Source organism: Dreissena polymorpha, chromosome 6 (genome assembly GCF_020536995.1).
Source record: "Dreissena polymorpha isolate Duluth1 chromosome 6, UMN_Dpol_1.0, whole genome shotgun sequence".
Taxonomy (NCBI): Eukaryota; Metazoa; Mollusca; class Bivalvia; order Myida; family Dreissenidae; genus Dreissena; species Dreissena polymorpha.
This window is the reverse complement of record NC_068360.1, coordinates 100,710,824-100,728,946: the sequence shown is the minus strand read 5'-3', so window position 1 is coordinate 100,728,946 and position 18,123 is coordinate 100,710,824. Positions and strand designations below refer to the sequence as shown.

General features: G+C 37.3%; 1 protein-coding gene across 5 annotated transcripts in view; it reads right to left on the bottom strand.

The window, feature by feature from the left end:
• LOC127836082 (uncharacterized) overlaps positions 1-18,123 on the bottom strand; it is a 97,722-nt gene that overhangs the window by 15,544 nt on the left and 64,055 nt on the right. For all 5 annotated transcript variants that reach the window (XM_052362510.1, XM_052362506.1, XM_052362509.1 and 2 more), the window contains exons 16-23: positions 16,074-16,298; positions 14,220-14,993; positions 12,535-13,566; positions 11,967-12,112; positions 4,288-4,489; positions 2,614-2,753; positions 1,632-2,298; positions 1,269-1,401 (exon numbers count right to left, since the gene is read on the bottom strand). In XM_052362510.1, the coding sequence (XP_052218470.1) occupies positions 1,269-1,401; positions 1,632-2,298; positions 2,614-2,753; positions 4,288-4,489; positions 11,967-12,112; positions 12,535-13,566; positions 14,220-14,993; positions 16,074-16,298 (3,319 nt within the window). The remainder of the gene's footprint in view (positions 1-1,268; positions 1,402-1,631; positions 2,299-2,613; positions 2,754-4,287; positions 4,490-11,966; positions 12,113-12,534; positions 13,567-14,219; positions 14,994-16,073; positions 16,299-18,123) is intronic.

Here is an 18,123-nt window from a genome sequence, read left to right as displayed (position 1 = left end):
GTTTCCCGAACTTATGAATAATAACATTATCAAGAAAAACATTTCGTTATAGAAATAATTGTGTGTTTTTTACAAATTACATTGAAAAATATATAATATATGTATACAATGTTTGTACTTGCTACACAGAGTATAAACAATTTTTTAATGAAACAAAAAAAGTATTATTTTCTGGCTTTTATCAAATGGAATATAAAAAAAAAAGACAAAAACTAATCAATAATAATTCCATTAAAAGCCAATGAGGCTTATTGACCACTCTCTGCAAAATGTATAAGCTATTAACTATGGCCTTTTTAGTGCTCAACAGAAGAATTGTATTACTGGTAGGCAATCTGTCATTGGAATTTAAAAAAAATAGCGCCATGCAAGCAATGGTAAAAACTTTGTCAAAACCCATTGTACATAATAGTATTTTATAATGTCCCTTCCATAAACAGGGTGAGAGAATAAACAGAAGTTAATAAAACTTTAATTGCCCTGTTGACAGTATTAATACAAAACAGCTAACACTGACCTCACCTAAACCTTAAATACTGTCTCATTTCTTAAATTTCCCTCCTGATATTATATTGAAACATGGACATTTAAATGCCTGAGAAATACTGTAAAATCCCTATCATTTGATGTAAATTTAACCCATCAATGCCTAACTTCTAGAAGAAAGGCCTTGGCAAAGAGCCTAGACCCAGACGAGACGCTGCATGATGCGGCATCTCATCAGAGTCTGCGCTGTTTGCTTAAAGGAATTTCTGTAAGAAATATTCTAAATATAGAACTAAATATACTTGACATCCCTAATTTTAGAAATAAATTGATCCAATTTAAAAGGATGGGAGAGTCCACTAGGCATAAATGGGTTAACTTTTGGTGATTTTGTGATTCCTGAATTTAATTAAAAAAAAAACACTTTGGAAAATGACAAACACATTTTTTTTCTAAATAAGAAATCCAAGAATGTATGTGCCTATGAAAGTCTTTTTTTCAAAAACATGAAACTTTAATGCAGACATATATAAATTATTTTACAATGAATTATGGGATAGTAGTCATTCTAGACAAGAGCCCACGGTTGTTGATAAAGCATAGCAAAGCTGAATAAGTATATGGGTTTCGACAATTCACTTACACATACAAATCACCGCAAACTGGTGCGAACATGCCGTTACCTGTGTAGGGAGCTTTATAAACCAATCAGCCAATCAAGCCAACAGCGTAGCCAGCGTCATATACCAATCAGCCAATCAAGCCACGTCTCTTTCACCTACCTGATGTTCTTCTCGTAGAGTTCGTCCTCAGCTTTCTTCCTGCGTTCCTCTTCAGTCAGGGGTACTGGAGCCTCCTCTGGGAGTACTTTGATTGAGTTTTTGAGGGTTTCGTGCTGTTGACTGGAGTCAAGCACTACGATGAAAGATAAAAATTCTTTTAGATATGTCCAAGTTGTCATACAAAAGTAGTTTTAATTTCACTAATACTTAGCTGATGAAACATGAAATGAAAGTTTAAAAAAGCACTAAATATTTTATTTATTTTTAAACATTTTTAAGATTGGGGTTTGGGAGACGTCACACGGAAATGATAGTTGGCCCAAAAAGATAACGAATACCAACAGGCCAGGCCAGCAAACTCACATCTGGAAACAGGAGGAGCTGACACAGCTCTACTCTTCTTCCATGATGACAAAGTCTTAGAAAGGCCCGAGGCACCTGCGCTGGATTGGGAAATGGGTTTCGAAACTGGTGGAGCTTCGTCTGACTTCTTCCGCACTGGTTTAGGCATGACTTTAGGCGGAGTTTTTCTAGCTGTCGGTGGTGAGGGCGAGGGTGACTGCCTTGCAGCAAGGCCAGCAGACCCGCCAAACTGCTGAATCTCACCAAAAAGTCTCCCATGATGGGCTCGTTCCTCTGATGATGAGTTCGGAGATGGTGATGACTCTCGGAGGGAAAGTTTCGACGAACTTCCGAATCCGAATTTCCCATGATCCTTGGCCCGAGAGCCTGACTCGCTGGGATCTGTCCCGCTGTCTTTTGGTCGGGGACTTTCAGAACCTCTTGGCTGCAGAGCTCTATTCAGCGACTTTGAAGACACTGATGTCGCTGCCGTAGCTGTGGTTGCCAGTTTATGATCTTTTTCTTCTTTTTCTTTAGCCTCCAATATACTTTTGCGGTCACTAGAACCAGCCGGCTTTTCTCGTCTGGGACTCTTTGTTGGAGATCTCCCTCTTTCCGCCTTGCTGGAGCTGACTGCCATCGACAGGGTAGGCTCGGCGACAATGCTCACAGGAACAGCTCGGAACAGCTGAAGTGATTTTATTTGTGCTTTATATCTTACTGCCAGTGTCTTTTGGATTTGGAAAAATAGATGAACAATCAAATCAGGGAAAATGAAACATGAATTATAATAATATAACATTATAAATTGCAGTACTCTAATGATTTATAAGTTCATGTTGAATTACATATTTGAACTTATTAAGTGCTATGGACATATATCACTGTATAATAAACTCAATAAACCATTCATTTAGTTTATTGGCAAAGTTTGGCATCTTTTGGGGGGAAATTTTGATAAGATTTTTGGGAAAAAGGCTGTAATTTTGGGCAAAGAGAATACCTGGTGGTCGTTGTCCTTGGATACACGCTGTCCCAGTGCACGTTCTTTAGCAGCCGCTGCTCTCCGTTCACTTTGAACCATAAAGTTGTGTTTCCTGGCCTCTATAATCTGTTGAAGGTTGTCTGCTCTCGAAGAATCCACTAAAAAAATATGATGCATGCTGATGTAATATCTTCTTTAAGAAAAAAATACATTTGCTTGTATCTATGACGCACAAATATGGAAATAGGCACATCGTTTTAAAATATCCGCGTCCACTCGGACGCACTGCTGAACTGTATCCGTTAACGTTTATGCGAATCACGATAAGTACGAACCATCTTGTGTACGAGTCAAGAGTGTAGCAATGAACGCTGAGTTTAACCGAATGAGGCTTGAAGACTACAACATGTCTTTTGATTGGCTCTAGTCAAGCCGCTGCTGTATAATACGAACTAATTAGAATCGACCTTTTAAATAGAATGTGTCATGATATTTTCTAGAGTACCTGGATGAAAACCTGCTTTAACTTTGTGTAACTTAGTCATAAATATTACAGAAAAAAATGCCTCCGAAATAAGGTGTTGAAGCTAAATCCAAAACAAACAAATCTAAACTTTAATAACGGTAGGACAGCGGCTCGCAATTCGGACGTAAACAATAATATTATCAAGCTCGCAATTCGGATGTTAACAATAATATTATCATCGATTTGAATCAAGTTGAAATGTTATAACAGGTTACATTCATGTAACAGATAATGTTATAGCCTATGTGAAGGCAAACAAGATAGTAATAACTCTGAATTTGTTTTTTTGGTTTCAACAAGTTTTTGAGATAATTAAAAGTTTAATGCAAGTATAGTTATTGAGCTAGTGTGATTTAGACATATTTTCTTCACTACTTGGTATCTTGCAAAATTTGGGACCCATTCTTTTTCAAGGTGGACTCATTAATTTTGGCCTGGGACTCATTGGTCTCAAATCTGCGAATTTAGGGACCCATAGATAGTAAATTCTAGATTATTCCCTGCTTGTATGGATTTTTTTTGTTTTAAGTATCTTCTAATCCAAAATCCAAACTTAGTGGAAAGTGTTGTCCCAGATTAGCCTGTTTAGACTGCACAACCAAATCAAGGACACTTTACACACATAATTTATGCATTAAACCCTGTTTTCATAAAGTGCCGCACATTTACGCTTCTATGTAATACATACATGTACTTTTATAATTATCAAGTGAGAAAAAATGCATCATGCATTTATATGACACCATGTTTCAGTATTGTTGTCTGTACATTTCAAGTCCAAGTCCACTTAACAAAATACTGGTAAATGTTTGGTTAAGTCAGCTTTGATTGGGTTCATTGTCTTGAATTAAATAAAAAATTGTGTAGTGAAAAACCAATAAAAATGCTGGTCAAACAAACTTTTGCTAGAATATGAACAGTTTTGCAAGATAAATATTTGGCCCATTACAAACCAATTGCCATGCTATTATAGCATTATTTTGCAGGGATATGAAAAAGCAGACTCACACGACCATACAGACTCTCACATTTCTGCTTGGCCCCTAGCTATTCTATGAAAACTCCAATGTCCTTTATACAATCATTATTGAAAGAACAAACTTGGGCAACGGTTATTCAAATGCTATGCACTCACGATTTTAAAAAGAAAACAAGATATCATCTACCTCTGAGGCCATCGTCATCATAATTATGGGATGACTCTGCCTCCGACATCTCGTGTTTCTCGAAAGAGTTGAGGGAGTCACTGCTCTCGTTCATATCCCCCGTCTTACTGAACGCCTCGGTGATTGACAGTTCCGAGCCCAAGGTCATCGTACTCAAGTCTGGAATTGTCTCGTCCGTAATCCCTGCACTGTTTTCAACCAGCTGTAAATCATCCCCAACAAAGAGAATATTCAACATCATTTTTAAATTACATATTGCCTAGTGCTGTTAAAAATTTGTGATACAGCACAAGCTAATCAGGGACGATGCTTTCCCCTTAAACTGGATTTTTGCTAAGAAGACTTCCTTGAAATGAAAAATATAACAAACAAGGGCTGTTTGTAAAACATGCATGCCCCCCATATGGGCTCTCCGTTGTAGTGACAGCCATTGTGTGAATATGTTTTTTGTCACTGTAACCTTGACCTTTGACCTAGTGACCTGAAAATCAATAGGGGTCATCTGCCAGTCATGATCAATGTACCTATGAAGTTTCATGATCCTAGCCATAAGCGTTCTTGAGTTATCATCCGGAAACCATTTAACTATTTCGGGTCACCGTGAACTTGACCTTTCACCTAGTGACCTCAAAATTGATAGGAGTCATCTGCGAGTCATGATCAATGTACCTATGAAGTTTCATGATCCGAGGCATAAGCGTTCTTGAGTTATCATCCGGAAACCATTTTACTATTTCTGGTCACCATGACCTTGACCTTTGACCTAGTGACCTCAAAATCAATAAGGGTCATCTGCAAGTCATGACCAATGTACCTATGAAGTTTCATGATCGTAGCCATTAGCGTTCTTGAGTTATCATCCGGAAACCATTTTACTATTTCAGGTCACCACGACCTTGACCTTTGATATAGTGACCTGAAAATCAATAGGGGTCAACTGCAAGTCATGATCAATCTACCTATAAAGTTTCATGATCCTAGGCATATGCGTTCTTGAGTTATCATCCGGAAACCATTTTACTATTTCGGGTCACCGTGACCTTGGCCTTTGACCTAGTGACCTGAAAATCAATAGGGGTCATCTGCGAGTCATGATCAATGAACCTATGAAGTTTCATGATCCTAGGCATAAGCGTTCTTGAGTTCTCATCCGGAAACCATTTTACTATTTTGGGTCACCATGACCTTGACCTTTGACCTAGTGACCTGAAAATCAATAGGGGTCATCTGCCAGCCATTATCAATCTAACTACGAAGTTTCATGATCCTAGGCATAAGCTTTCTTGAGTTATCGTCCAGAAACCATTTTACTATTTCGGGTCACTGTGACCTTGACCTTTGACCTAGTGACCTGAAAATCAATAGAGGTCATCTGTGAGTCATGATCAATCTACCTATCAAGTTTCATGATCCTAGGCCTAAGCGTTTTTGAATAATCATCCGGAAACCATTTTACTATTTCGGGTAACTGTGACCTTGACCTTTGACCTAGTGACCTGAAAATCAATAGGGGTCATCTGTGAGCCATGATCAATCTACCTATCAAGTTTCATGATCCTAGGCCTTAGCGTTCTCGAGTTATCATCCGGAAACCGTTTTACTATTTCGGGTCACCGTGACCTTGACCTTTGACCTCAAAATCAATAGGGGTCATCTGAAAGTCATGATCAATGTACCTATGAAGTTTCATGATCCTAGGCCCAAGCGTTCTTGAGTTATCATCCGGAAACCACCTGGTGGACGGACCGACCAACAAACCAACCGACAGACCGACATGTGCAAAGCAATATACCCCCTCTTCTTCAAAGGGGGGGGGGGGGGGCATAATAAATAGATGCTGTTACAAGTTGTTAATGCCCCCTATCTGTACCCTGTCTGACCCCTGTGAAAATGTGTCAAACCAAACAGTGCTATGGGCATCTAGCGTTTCATAAATAAATAACTTCAGTGATGTTTCATTTGCCCTTAAAAACCAGTGATCAAATACAATTTATCCTTAAAGAAAATCACTCTGTAGACACTTAAGAAAATAGTCACCACATTAACTGGGCATGTAGCATAGTAATAATAGTGTTGTTGGCGTTTCCATTACACCAGTAATTTAATTATCAGACTATGCCCACAAGCCCAGAAGAAAGCCAGTATATTATTACAATGGTATGACACTTCTGCGGACCTCAAAGAAATCCCTATTATTAACAGGTTTACAGATTTTATCTATAAAACTAACTTCATCTGCAATTTCATGCTCACATGCACGACTAAAGCTGTTTGTGATAGAGAAAGGCCAATTTGTTATTTCTCTTCTGTTATTTGTTCAACCTCCTTTACAGTCACAAAACCTTTTTATTTTGGTTTTGTTTACTTTCAGTATTAAGTTAATGCATGTTTCAAGGTGTGTGCATTTTACCAAAAGTAGTCTTAAGTAAAAGTTTCATTTTGAGAATTGATTGATTGTCTCAAAAAAAGGAATACATTCTAGTAGTCAATAAAAACTTGTGTTATTGTTCAACCACATTTTAAGGACACATTGATCATAAAACAACATCAGAGTCTGAATAGGCTTATAAAAAGCACGTTGTTTCAAATCACTGAACAAAGTAGCTTTTAAAATGGCTTTCAAATTGCCTTTCTTTGATAATTATCTGAACTTCAAACAAAAGATAAAGGAGGATATGGGGGATAAAATGTATCAATTTCATCACATATGACACAATAGTCACAGCCGGCTACCTTAAACAATACATGATAAGAAGTCAGTGTACAAACTATGCATCTCGTACAGAACTGTTGAGCAGATAGCACAGTTTCACACTCAACACTTACTTAACAAAATCAAATCAAGAAATCCAATGAGACATACACATTCTTGTACACTTTCACTGCTCAGTTATTTTTTGGGACAATTTATTTTTGTTTCAATACTTTGGTATTTGCTGTTTTTTAACACCAACAATAATTTGAAAAGCAAATGATCACTTCAACATAATGCAAATTTATTTTAAAACCAACAGCAATTGGTTGAAGAGCAAATTCCAAAGATTAGACAAGAACTGTTCTTGTTCTGCCTTAAATACCCACCTCCAGAGCATTGCTTATTTAAGTTCAGTTTTAAAACAATGGGCAATGACTCTTAAAATATGGAAGCAAGAGATATGGTTCATATACACTGCACTTCCGTTCAATAATAGCTTTCTACAGTTTTGTGTTCAAGTCCCATTTTAAGTTTTGTGTTAAGTAAACAAATTCAAACCAAAATCTGTGAAAATGTTTTATAATATGACTTTCGGTAATTACTTGTTCAGAACACTCATTCTTGTTTCGTAACCTGCCATATTTTTCAAAAAGCTTTTTTTCTTTCTGAAATAGTACCGGTACATTCAAATTATTTTAAACTCATCTTGTCAGTTTACTTGGGTTGGACTTGTTTCCGTGTTTCATAGTTGTAAGGCTCTAACTAACATAGCATTGGAGATGTAAGACATGAGATGGAAACAACTGTGAGGAATCAGATTCAACTCCAAGTTGTCTTATCTTTCCGGCTCATTACTGTCAGACCAGCATTTAGGCTTCTTTATCTTACCATAACAGTAGCCTCTCTGTAAACCGGACGGTCTTGGGACCGGCCTGATCGTCCGGTTTTCAGAGAGTTCCGGTTTACCAAGAGTATGCATATTGCCGAAATATACATTGTATGCATTGTGTACAAAATCATATAAGAATAAAACAAACCATATACATTTACATGTACCATGTGATAACTGTACTCATGTAATGTTTATTTTTAAAGCATTCTTAAAAAAATGTGTTTTTATTCGATTAAAAGCAAAAAACATTCCATACCGACTTGTTTTGATTAATCCCAAAGTGAGCGTGGTGCTTTATACATGTATGTACGTGACATTTGTCATATAGGCGTGTGAGTCGTGTTCGAGTTCACTGAATGAATGAATATGTAGACAGATGGATGGATATTTAACGGTCATATTTCTCACAGTTTTATCTGACAAACAAAAAACCATTTAAGCTTTAAAAACATGGCTATAGGATCTTTAAAACTACCCGAAAAGATCACAAGAAAGTGATCGTCGCAACGGCATGCATTAATTTTGTAATTAAATTGTTTATCATCTTAATAAAACTTAAGCTTAATAAAACGATTGAGTCAATCACTTTTTGGTGTTACCGCACGTCTATTATAGACATTCACAGTTTGTTTTAAATTATTTAATCAGACTTCTTTAGCGCGGTAACGACTTGACACCTTTATGGTATGTTTAATCTGATTATCGATAATTGAGCGAGCAAAATGTGTGACAAAGCAACGCGCTGTGCTGCTAGGTATTTTAATTTTCACGCCTCGGGCATCTTGAGAATTTGGACCGTCCGGTGTACTCAATGTATTTTACATTGAAAATGACCAAATTCACGGAGCACGGAGATATCCGTTCCGTTTCCGGTTTTAATAGAGTTCGGTTTATTCAACATTTTTAACAAAAAAATAGAAGGAGAAAATACGGGACTGGCCCGACTGTTGGGAATCGGGAGAGTTCCGGTATAATGGCAGAGTCTACTGTACAATGTCTTGAAAATGCTACAAACAATATTACCATCAACTGGCAACTTTAAATAACAAATCATTCATTCAGCTGTACACATTTTTGAATTGACATGTAAATGGGATGAACAAAATTTGTAATGTTCCTGTAATAAATTTAAAGAGGATATTGTACCTCCAGGCCTGTATACATGTACAACAAGGGACAAAATTGTCACAAAACCAGGTTTTCATTGTGAAAAAAAATCTGATAAAGGGAGAAAACTCAAACTGAACTTTTGAAATGAACAAACAAAATTAACCCCCTTTGTAAGTTTATTTTTAAAAAAATCTATTTTTAGTCGTGGCGACCTTGACATTGGAGATATTGACGTGATTCTTTCGTGCGACACACCGTCCCATGATGGTGAACAAATGTGCCAAATGATTTTAAAATCTCACAATGAATGACATAGTTATGGCCAGGACAAGCTCATTTATGGCCATTTTTGACCTTTGAACTCAAAGTGTGACCTTGACCTTGGAGATATCGACGTAATTATTTCGCGCGACACACCGTCCAATGATGGTGAACAAAGGTGCCAAATGATTTTAAAATCTGACAATGAACGACATAGTCATGGCCCGAACAAGCTTGTTCCGCCCGCCCGCCAGCCAGCCCGCCCGCATTCGCCAATCTAATAACCAGTTTTTTCCTTCGGAAAACCTGGTTAAAAATGCTTTAATTTGTCTTTATTTGATAGCTTTCCAAACGATTTTAATAAAGCAATGTAATTTTGTATCCTTCTGCTAGGTATGGGTCAATTAATATTACTATTCAGAAAACTGAATTTAGCTCAAATTTCAATAAAACATGCATGCCCCCCATATGGGCTGTCAGTTGTAGTGGCAGCCACTGTGTGAATACGTTTTTTGTCACTGTGACCTTGACCTTTGACCTAATGTAAGTTATCATCCGGAAACCATTGTACTATTTCGAGTCACTGTGACCTTGACCTTTGACCTAGTGACCTGAAAATCAATAGGGGTCATCTGCCAGTCATGATCAAGGGGGAGTGAGAGGGGGGTATAATGTGGGGTGTGGTAATTTATAAGATGTTTAAAAAAAAAATGGGGGGGGGTAGGGGGGGGTGGGGGGTGAGAGGGGGTAATAATGTGGGGTGTGTGGTTATTATTAGATGTTTAAAAATAAAAATAAAGGGGGGTGAGAGGGGGGTAATAATGTGGGGGTGGGTAATTTATTAGATGTTTATAAAAAAAAATTGAGGGGGGTGGGGGTGGGGTGGGTGTGGGGGTGGGGGGGGGTAGGGGGGTGGGGGGTGGGGGTGGTTAGGGGGTTGGGGGGGGTAGGGGGGTGTAGAGGGGATATAATGTGGGGTGTGGTAATTTATAAGATGTTTTTAAAAAAATTGGGAGGTGGGGGTGGGGGGGGGGGTAGGGGTGAGAGGGTGGTAAAAATATGGGGTGGGGTAATTTATTAGATGTTTAAAAAAAAATTGGGGGGGTGGAGGGTAGGGGGGGTAGGCGGGGAGTGAGAGGGGGGGGTATAATGAGGGGTGGGGTTATTTATAAGATGTTAAAAAAAAATGGGGGGGGGGGGGCTGGGGGTAGAGGAGGTGGGGGTGGGGGGGGTAGGGCTGTGGGGGTGAGAGGGGGTTCAATGTGGGGTGTGGAAATTTATTACATGATGTTTAAAAAAAACAAAACAAATGATCTCACACTGACATGAACAAATTTCCTCTATTTATAAAACATGAAATTTAAACTTATTGCATTTGTTTCCCCTGTATATAAGAAAGATATAATAGTGTATTACCTCCCCTGTCCTGCTTATATTTATATTAATCAACAAAATTAAACATTAACACAATATTTAATATACAAAATATACAAAAAATCTCATATTCTGATAATATTTTTACTGATCCACTGTATTTTACTTAAAGGATGATGTTTCATTGGAATGATAATTATAGATTTAGGATTACAGACCAGTTGCTTCAGTAATATTGTTCAGAGTTTGCCCTGTATGCATTCTTGAGTTATCATTCAAAAACCATTTTACTATTTCGAGTCACCGTGACCTTGACCTTTGATCTAGTGACTTCAAAATCAATAGGGGTCATCTGCGAGTCATGATCAATGTACCTATGAAGTTTCATGATCCTAGGCCCAAGCGTTCTTGAGTTATCATCTGACAACCACCTGGTGGACGGACAGACAGACCGACCGACATACCGACATGAGCAAAGCAATATACCCCCTCTACTTCGAAGGGGGGCATAAAAAGCAGAAAGTGTGGTCCCTGATTAGCCTGTGCGGACTGTACGGGCTAATCTGGGATGACAGTTTACGCACATGCATTAAAGCCCTTTTCACAGATCACTGCCCATATTTTCTGTGTTCAATCCCCACTGAGGAAGTTTTCAAATGATCTTTCCAAAAGCATTTTTTCCTCAACATTTTCGGAAATACAAATATATGCATTTATTATGAGCTTCATATGGAGATAAACTTAATCATCATTTGGATTTATATAATTAAACAAGAGATGTGTTTGTCAGAAACACAATGCCACCTATTGCGCCGCTTTGAAATATAATTTCAATATATCATTTGGCAGGTTTAGAAATGATCTCCCTTTAAAGCTTATTACTTCCCTTGGATTGTATTTTTTTTAACTTTTGACCTTGAAGTATGACCTTGACCTTTCACCACTCAAAATGTGCAGCTTCATGAGATACACATGCATGCCAAATATCAAGTTGCTATCTTCAACATTGCAAAGTTATTGAAAACTTCAACCAAGGTTAAAGTTTTGGGACAGAATGACAGAAAGACAGGCCAAAAACAATATGCCCCCAATCATTCGATCCGGGGGAATAAAAAATCAAATGTAAGGCAGTCATTTGGGACAAATACTTTTTGTAAATAGGAATGGGGCAAATTTCAAATGAAAATTTGTTGAAAAAAAAAATGCCAAAGACTTAAAATACTTGTTCTGCTCAGACGTGGATGCTAGAGTGTCTTAATAAGCCAAAATCTTTTGATGCAGTAAAACTAAAAACCGTAAACTGGTTTAAATTTACATCAAGATCATCAACAAACACACGTTACTTACATATTCAAGGCTGTTCACATCAACATTGTTAGACTGGTTTTTGCTTGTTTCCGGAGTTGAAATGGAACCAGCCTGACTGGTATACATGGACAACGACCTTGAACTTTCCTCTGCAGATTTGGCACTCTTGTAAAATGGTTTTGGACCTAGAAATTTATTTCATTTTAAAATGATTGCCTAGATAGCAGTTTGTTAAAGACCCTTAAGAAAATAAAAATATACCACACAATACATGATTTAATCATATGTATTCTTATAAAGCAAAAGTTAACATGTACCGGTAAAAGCGAATTGTTTATATGTAACTAAAGATTATCCCCTTAAAACCAATATTAGAATGGTATTAAAATTAAACAGAGCACTTATTTGCATTATTCATGTTTTTCTTGAAGATTTTCACTAGAAAATATGAAAACAGAATATATTTATTTTTATAAGTATAAATTGGGAATCAATTGCCTAATAGTAACAAAACATATGATTTTCAAATGAGAAATAAATCATTAAAAAAACATTATAATAAACTAACAGAATTGATAACAAACAGAAACACCATGATGAACATTACCATGAAGATCAAACTTGGTTGGCGCAGATGAAGTCTTCTTTTCCGGCTTTGACTCTTTTATTGTAGGTAGAGTAGTTTCTTTATTCTGAATCTGTTTTGACCCACTTTCTCCACCAGTAAGGGGTTTTCCAAGGCTCTCCCAGGGGGCTGGTTGTTTTGGTAACGGCGGTGGTGCAGAAACAGGAAATTTGGGCTTCACCTCCTCTAGGCTTTTACCCTTGTCAATAATCTGTTTATGACGCGCTATGAGGTTTTTGGACTCACTAATGAGATTGTCTAAACTAGCAAACTTTTCCTGCATATAGTTTTCATTCTCCACACCCGGTTTCTGTGTGTCACCTGCTTTTGAGTCGCCCAAAGTATACTGGCTAAGAGTCGACAACCCAGTCCCATTCAGAGAAGTATCTGAAGTGACCGTTGTGAAGGAGGAAGACTTTGGGTTCGAACCCCAGGAGTCGCTTTTCCCTGAACTTTTATGCGAAAAATCAGACACCTGAGAAAGACGTGATTCCGCAGAACTTTCCGGAAGAGTATAGACACTCAGTTTACTTTGAAAGTCTTCACTTTTGGTGAACTTATCAGTGTTATCCTGAGTGGAAAGCGTATAGTTGGTCAGGTCAGTCTCTTGCAAATGTTCAACGGAGTGAGACTTGTCTGAATCGCTGTTTTCTGATATCAATTCCCCATCCTTGGAAACTGCGAATGTCTTAATTTTCTGAGAAGCTTTGTCGAGTCTATCGAATTCCTTTTTGATCTCCCGTATGTTTTCCTCGGCACTCAATGAATGCTGGGACAGTTCTCCGTTAGCACTATTGTCATGGCCATCGGGCAGCATGGTCTCAAAACTTCTACGATTCGAAAAAGAGTCCTCGCCAATCATGTGGAAAGAGCGGGAACCTGTTGCCGAATTGGTATCAAAGTTTCTGCTTTGCGGATTAACAGAAGATCCGTCTGTCTTGTCTCCTACGGTGATTTCTGATGGAAGTTCTGATCGATTTGTTCCATTCATTGCAGATTTCCTCCTGTCGTCACCTGAAGAATAAAAAAAGACAATAACTGTCTCAAATGTAACAATGCTGGAAGTCTTTGCAATGTTCAGTACATGAAAAAGGGAAAGAGCATATTAGAATACTGCTCCACCTTATTGCTTTTCGCTTCCTTCAGGACCAGTCAACACAAAAAGTGAGGAAACATTTGGGCTGTACTCTGAGAAAAGGGGGGTTTAATGCATGTGGAAAAAGTGTTGTCCTAGATAAGCCTGTTTAGTCCGCACAGGCTAATCAGGGATGACACTTTCTGCCTAAACTAGATTTTTTCTAATAAAAGACTTTTATAAAACAAAAATATATCATAAAAGCAGAAAGTATTGTCCCTGATAAGCCTGTGCAGACTGCAGAGGCTAATCTGGAACATCACTTAAGACGTACATTTAATAATTATAGTTTTATCACTTAATAAATATTTCACAAATCATCTACATCAGAATATCAATATTTATTGGCATGTGTCATATGTAAATGGATCAACAAAAACTTGCTATCTTGACTTATATAGAATAAAAATCCTAAATCAAGAAAAAAATAAACAGAAAATTCCTCCGTGAATAGCATTACGGTAGATTGTTTCTTTGTTTGAAACTTTCCCTAAATCTCACAATCGCTTTTTTTTGTTCAGTCAAAACTCACCAGGAGTGGATGTAGATCGCTGCTGCTTACTGCTGGACATCATGAATGAGAACTCTGTCCCAGTCTGGTCCTGAACCCCCCTCTGATTGGTCAAAACTTTGGGAGCCTCCGTAGCAGTGTGACCAATCGGAGAACGCCTTACTGGGAGCTCCCTACAGGTTGTTCCAGATTGGACGGGTGATTCAAACCTGTCTTTGCTTGTTTCTGATTGGTAGTTACCGGAAAAGGAAACGTCAGCTGATTTATCTGTTAAAGAATACTGGGACAAATCACTCTTGTTGCCATCATTCTTGCTGGGCCCATTCATAAATGGCCGCGACACCTCGTGGCTACTTTCCCCAGAGTACTGTGACAAACTTTTTGACTGATTTTCTGAGTTCTTCTGCTGTTCTGCCAATTTTCGAGTGAGCATCACGCGTTCCTCCTCGCTCCGTCGAATCTGGTCTTGCAGCGTCTTTAAGTGGACCATCATGTCGTTGGCATTCATGCTCCCCGACTCGTCCATTAAGCTCGACTCTGAAAGCGAGGCTCCTGAACCGGATTGATTGATGGCGGAGTAAATCTTGAACCGGTTGGTTGTGAACATCGTGTTTTGGTCATCCGTAGAGGCTTGGGGCACTTTTGAAGGAATGACTTTGAAGGGTAATTCTGATTGGTCGGATGCTGGTATTTTGAACTGGGAGAGTTCAGCTGCCCAGGATTTAGAATTCTGGAAACTCCCGTTGGCTGATTTGGTGTCTGTCTGCCTACTCAGACTGGTTTCATCTAATGGTCCTGAAATATAAGTATATATACTCTGACTGGTTTCATCTAATGATCCTGAAACATAGGATAATGTTCTGACTGGTTTCATCTAATGGTCCTTAAATACAAGATAATGCTCTGACTGGTTTCATCTGATGGTCCTGAAATATAAGATAATACTCTGACTGGTTTAATGTCATTGTCTTGAAATATGAGATACTGTTCTGACTGGTTTCATCTAATGGTCGCAAAATATAAGAGAATGCTCTGACTGGTTTTATCTAATAGTCCTGAAACATAATGTAATGCTCTGACTGGCTTCATCTAATGGTTCTGAAATATAAGATAATGTTGTTCCTGGTTTTATCTATTTTTTTTGAAATATAAGATAATAATTTAAATGTACATTTGCTCTTAAAAGATCATTTATTGCTATATAAATGATTTAATTGCAAACTTACTTGCTCATTTTAAATATTTTGAAAAGTTTAAAAATAGTTTATATTCAATTTAACATAAAAAAAGAGTTTATAAAGAATACAAGTTTGTCTGAACAAAACACTATGGAAAGTATAACCTACATGAAGCTCCGTAAAACAATGTTAAGTGTACAAGTATTTTAAAAAGATCGGTCTTTCGTACAATCAATTTCAAGCTGTCTAAAATTAATACAAGATTTTTCAATTTAAATAAAAAAAATGTTTTGTGAAACACCAGGAAACTGTAAAAGGGCTTTTCTCTTTTTCTAGATGCTGGATGCTTAAAAATTGATGTGTAAACAATTTGATCTAAATAATTGAAATAATTTCATTAAATCAAACATATAAAAGCAATTAAAACACAGCCCAATTCCTCCATTGACAAGAATACGCCCTTAATATCATTTCAAGTGTCATAGTGGATATGGTGTCCGCCTAGCAATCAAGAGATCACTGGTTCGAACCTCACTGTAAGTGGGAACGTTATTTAGATCTCAACCAAAGACACCAAGTTCTGGTTCTACCCAGGAAACGGACTTAATATGTTTCAATAATAATAAGGCTTTTGACACAATTGAACTTATATAATTTTTGTATTAAACTAGAATAAGCCCTTGTTCAGTTCACCTACCAGTAGACAGAGAATCATCCGTCAGGGTTCCAGTGGACAGAGACTGGTTTGACGTCTCTTTCTTGCTCACACTGAACTCCAAAGAGTCGTCAAATCCGTTGTCAAACAGGACTGCGTTCGTCTGCTTACGTAACTTCTCCAAGACTTCACTCTCAAAGCGCTTGGCACGCTCCAACACGTCCTCGATATTTCGACCACTGTAATCTGCAACGTGCTCTGACTTCCCTGGAATTAATTCAAAAGTAAATAAATCTTTTTTTTAAGATTTGTGTTCGATACATCAAACATTAAAACAGCTATTTGTTACTTTCTCTGACTTTCCTAGAATTAATTCAAAGGGATTAAGAGAATTATATTAAATAAATCATGTTTATAACATTTTTAGTCAATACTCAATATTTTTGTCCCAGTAATCCTTATCATTCTCTGACTAACGTAGAATTAATTCACAAGAAATTAAATTTATTAATGAGCAGCGCTCTGGCAAAACCGGGCTTAAGCCTGTGAGTAAAGCGTTATGTCATATGAGCATGTGCAGTCTGCGTAGGCTAGTCTGAGATGAAATGATACGCACATACATTTAGCCCAGTTTCACAGAGGGAGGCAAAAATTAATTGCACAGGCTGATATGAAACAACGCTTTACTCACAGGCTTAACCCTTTGCATGCTGGGAAATTTGTCGTCTGCTAAAATGTTGTCTCCTGAATTTTTTTAAATTAGCATTTTCTTCGATTTTTTTTCAAAGAATATTATCAGAATAGCAAACAGTTTGGATCCTGATAAGACGCCACGTTCTGTGGCGTCTCATCTGGATCCAAACTGTTTGCAAAGGCCTTCAAAATTCGGTTCCCGCACTGAAAGAGTTAAGCCTGTGAGTAAAGCGTTGTGTCATATCAGCATGTGCAGTCTGGGCAGGCTAATCTGAGATGAAACAATACGCACATACATTTAGCCCAGTTTCACAGCGGGAGGCAAAAATTTGTTTTTTACAATTTAGGTCAACACGTCAAACATTACAACAGTATGCAGTCATAAAGACAATGATGAATGTTTGAATAAAGACTTCTTCATGGCACAGATATTACTTCAAACAGCTTCACTTATGAGTATGCAAAAATATGGTGACACACTTTACAAAACACTAAAAATGTAAACTCAATAAATTATCCAGGACATGTGTAGCAACTACAGTTGAAGTCTGTCTTGTCTCAATGCTATTGTATGGGCACGTGAAATTTGTGCTATAATTTTCTATACAATTAATGTACTAACAAAATGGCAAACTTCATTTATACAAACTGACAAGTAAGGAAAAAATTCTGATTTGACCATTCCTGAAGAGGCTCATAAAGAGCTCATTCACACTTATTGATATTCAATTACTTTTACAATAGTAAAAAAACATTTCCTGTAAATTAATATCAGGCTCTTTTAACTTCTTTACCAATCCTCAATAAACTTACTCAGTCATTAATGTTAACCCAATTAAGTCACAAATTATTTAATCACAAAACTTGCATACTGATTTTTTTGTTTACATGAAAATGCCTGAAAATTAGTTTGGTACCAAATAATGCATATCCTCTAAATTCCATAACAACCACAAGTAAGCCTTTTCAATAAATGATAATTTTTATTTGGTGTACTGGTTATTTATAATTGAACATATTATCTTTCATTGATCAACTGACAGTTTCATTATCAAATATCAATGGCCTATTGTTGCATAATTCATACTGACCCCAACTTGGCAAACAAATCATAACTTGCAATATACTGTCACAGTTTACAACATGCTAGGGCAAAGCGATGAGATTACACCCAAACAATGGCTTAAATGATGTCTGTTTTCAATGGAATATAACTCCCAACCAATACACTATTGTTCAGGTTGATCAATATTAATGTCTTCAAGTGACTGTAAACATTTATTGGAGATCCATTTCATTCATAAGCAACTGATGTTGAATGATTTATTATCAAAAAGACATTACTCTTCCAACTTGTAATAATATTACACGATAAATGTATAATAGTTAGCAATTATAT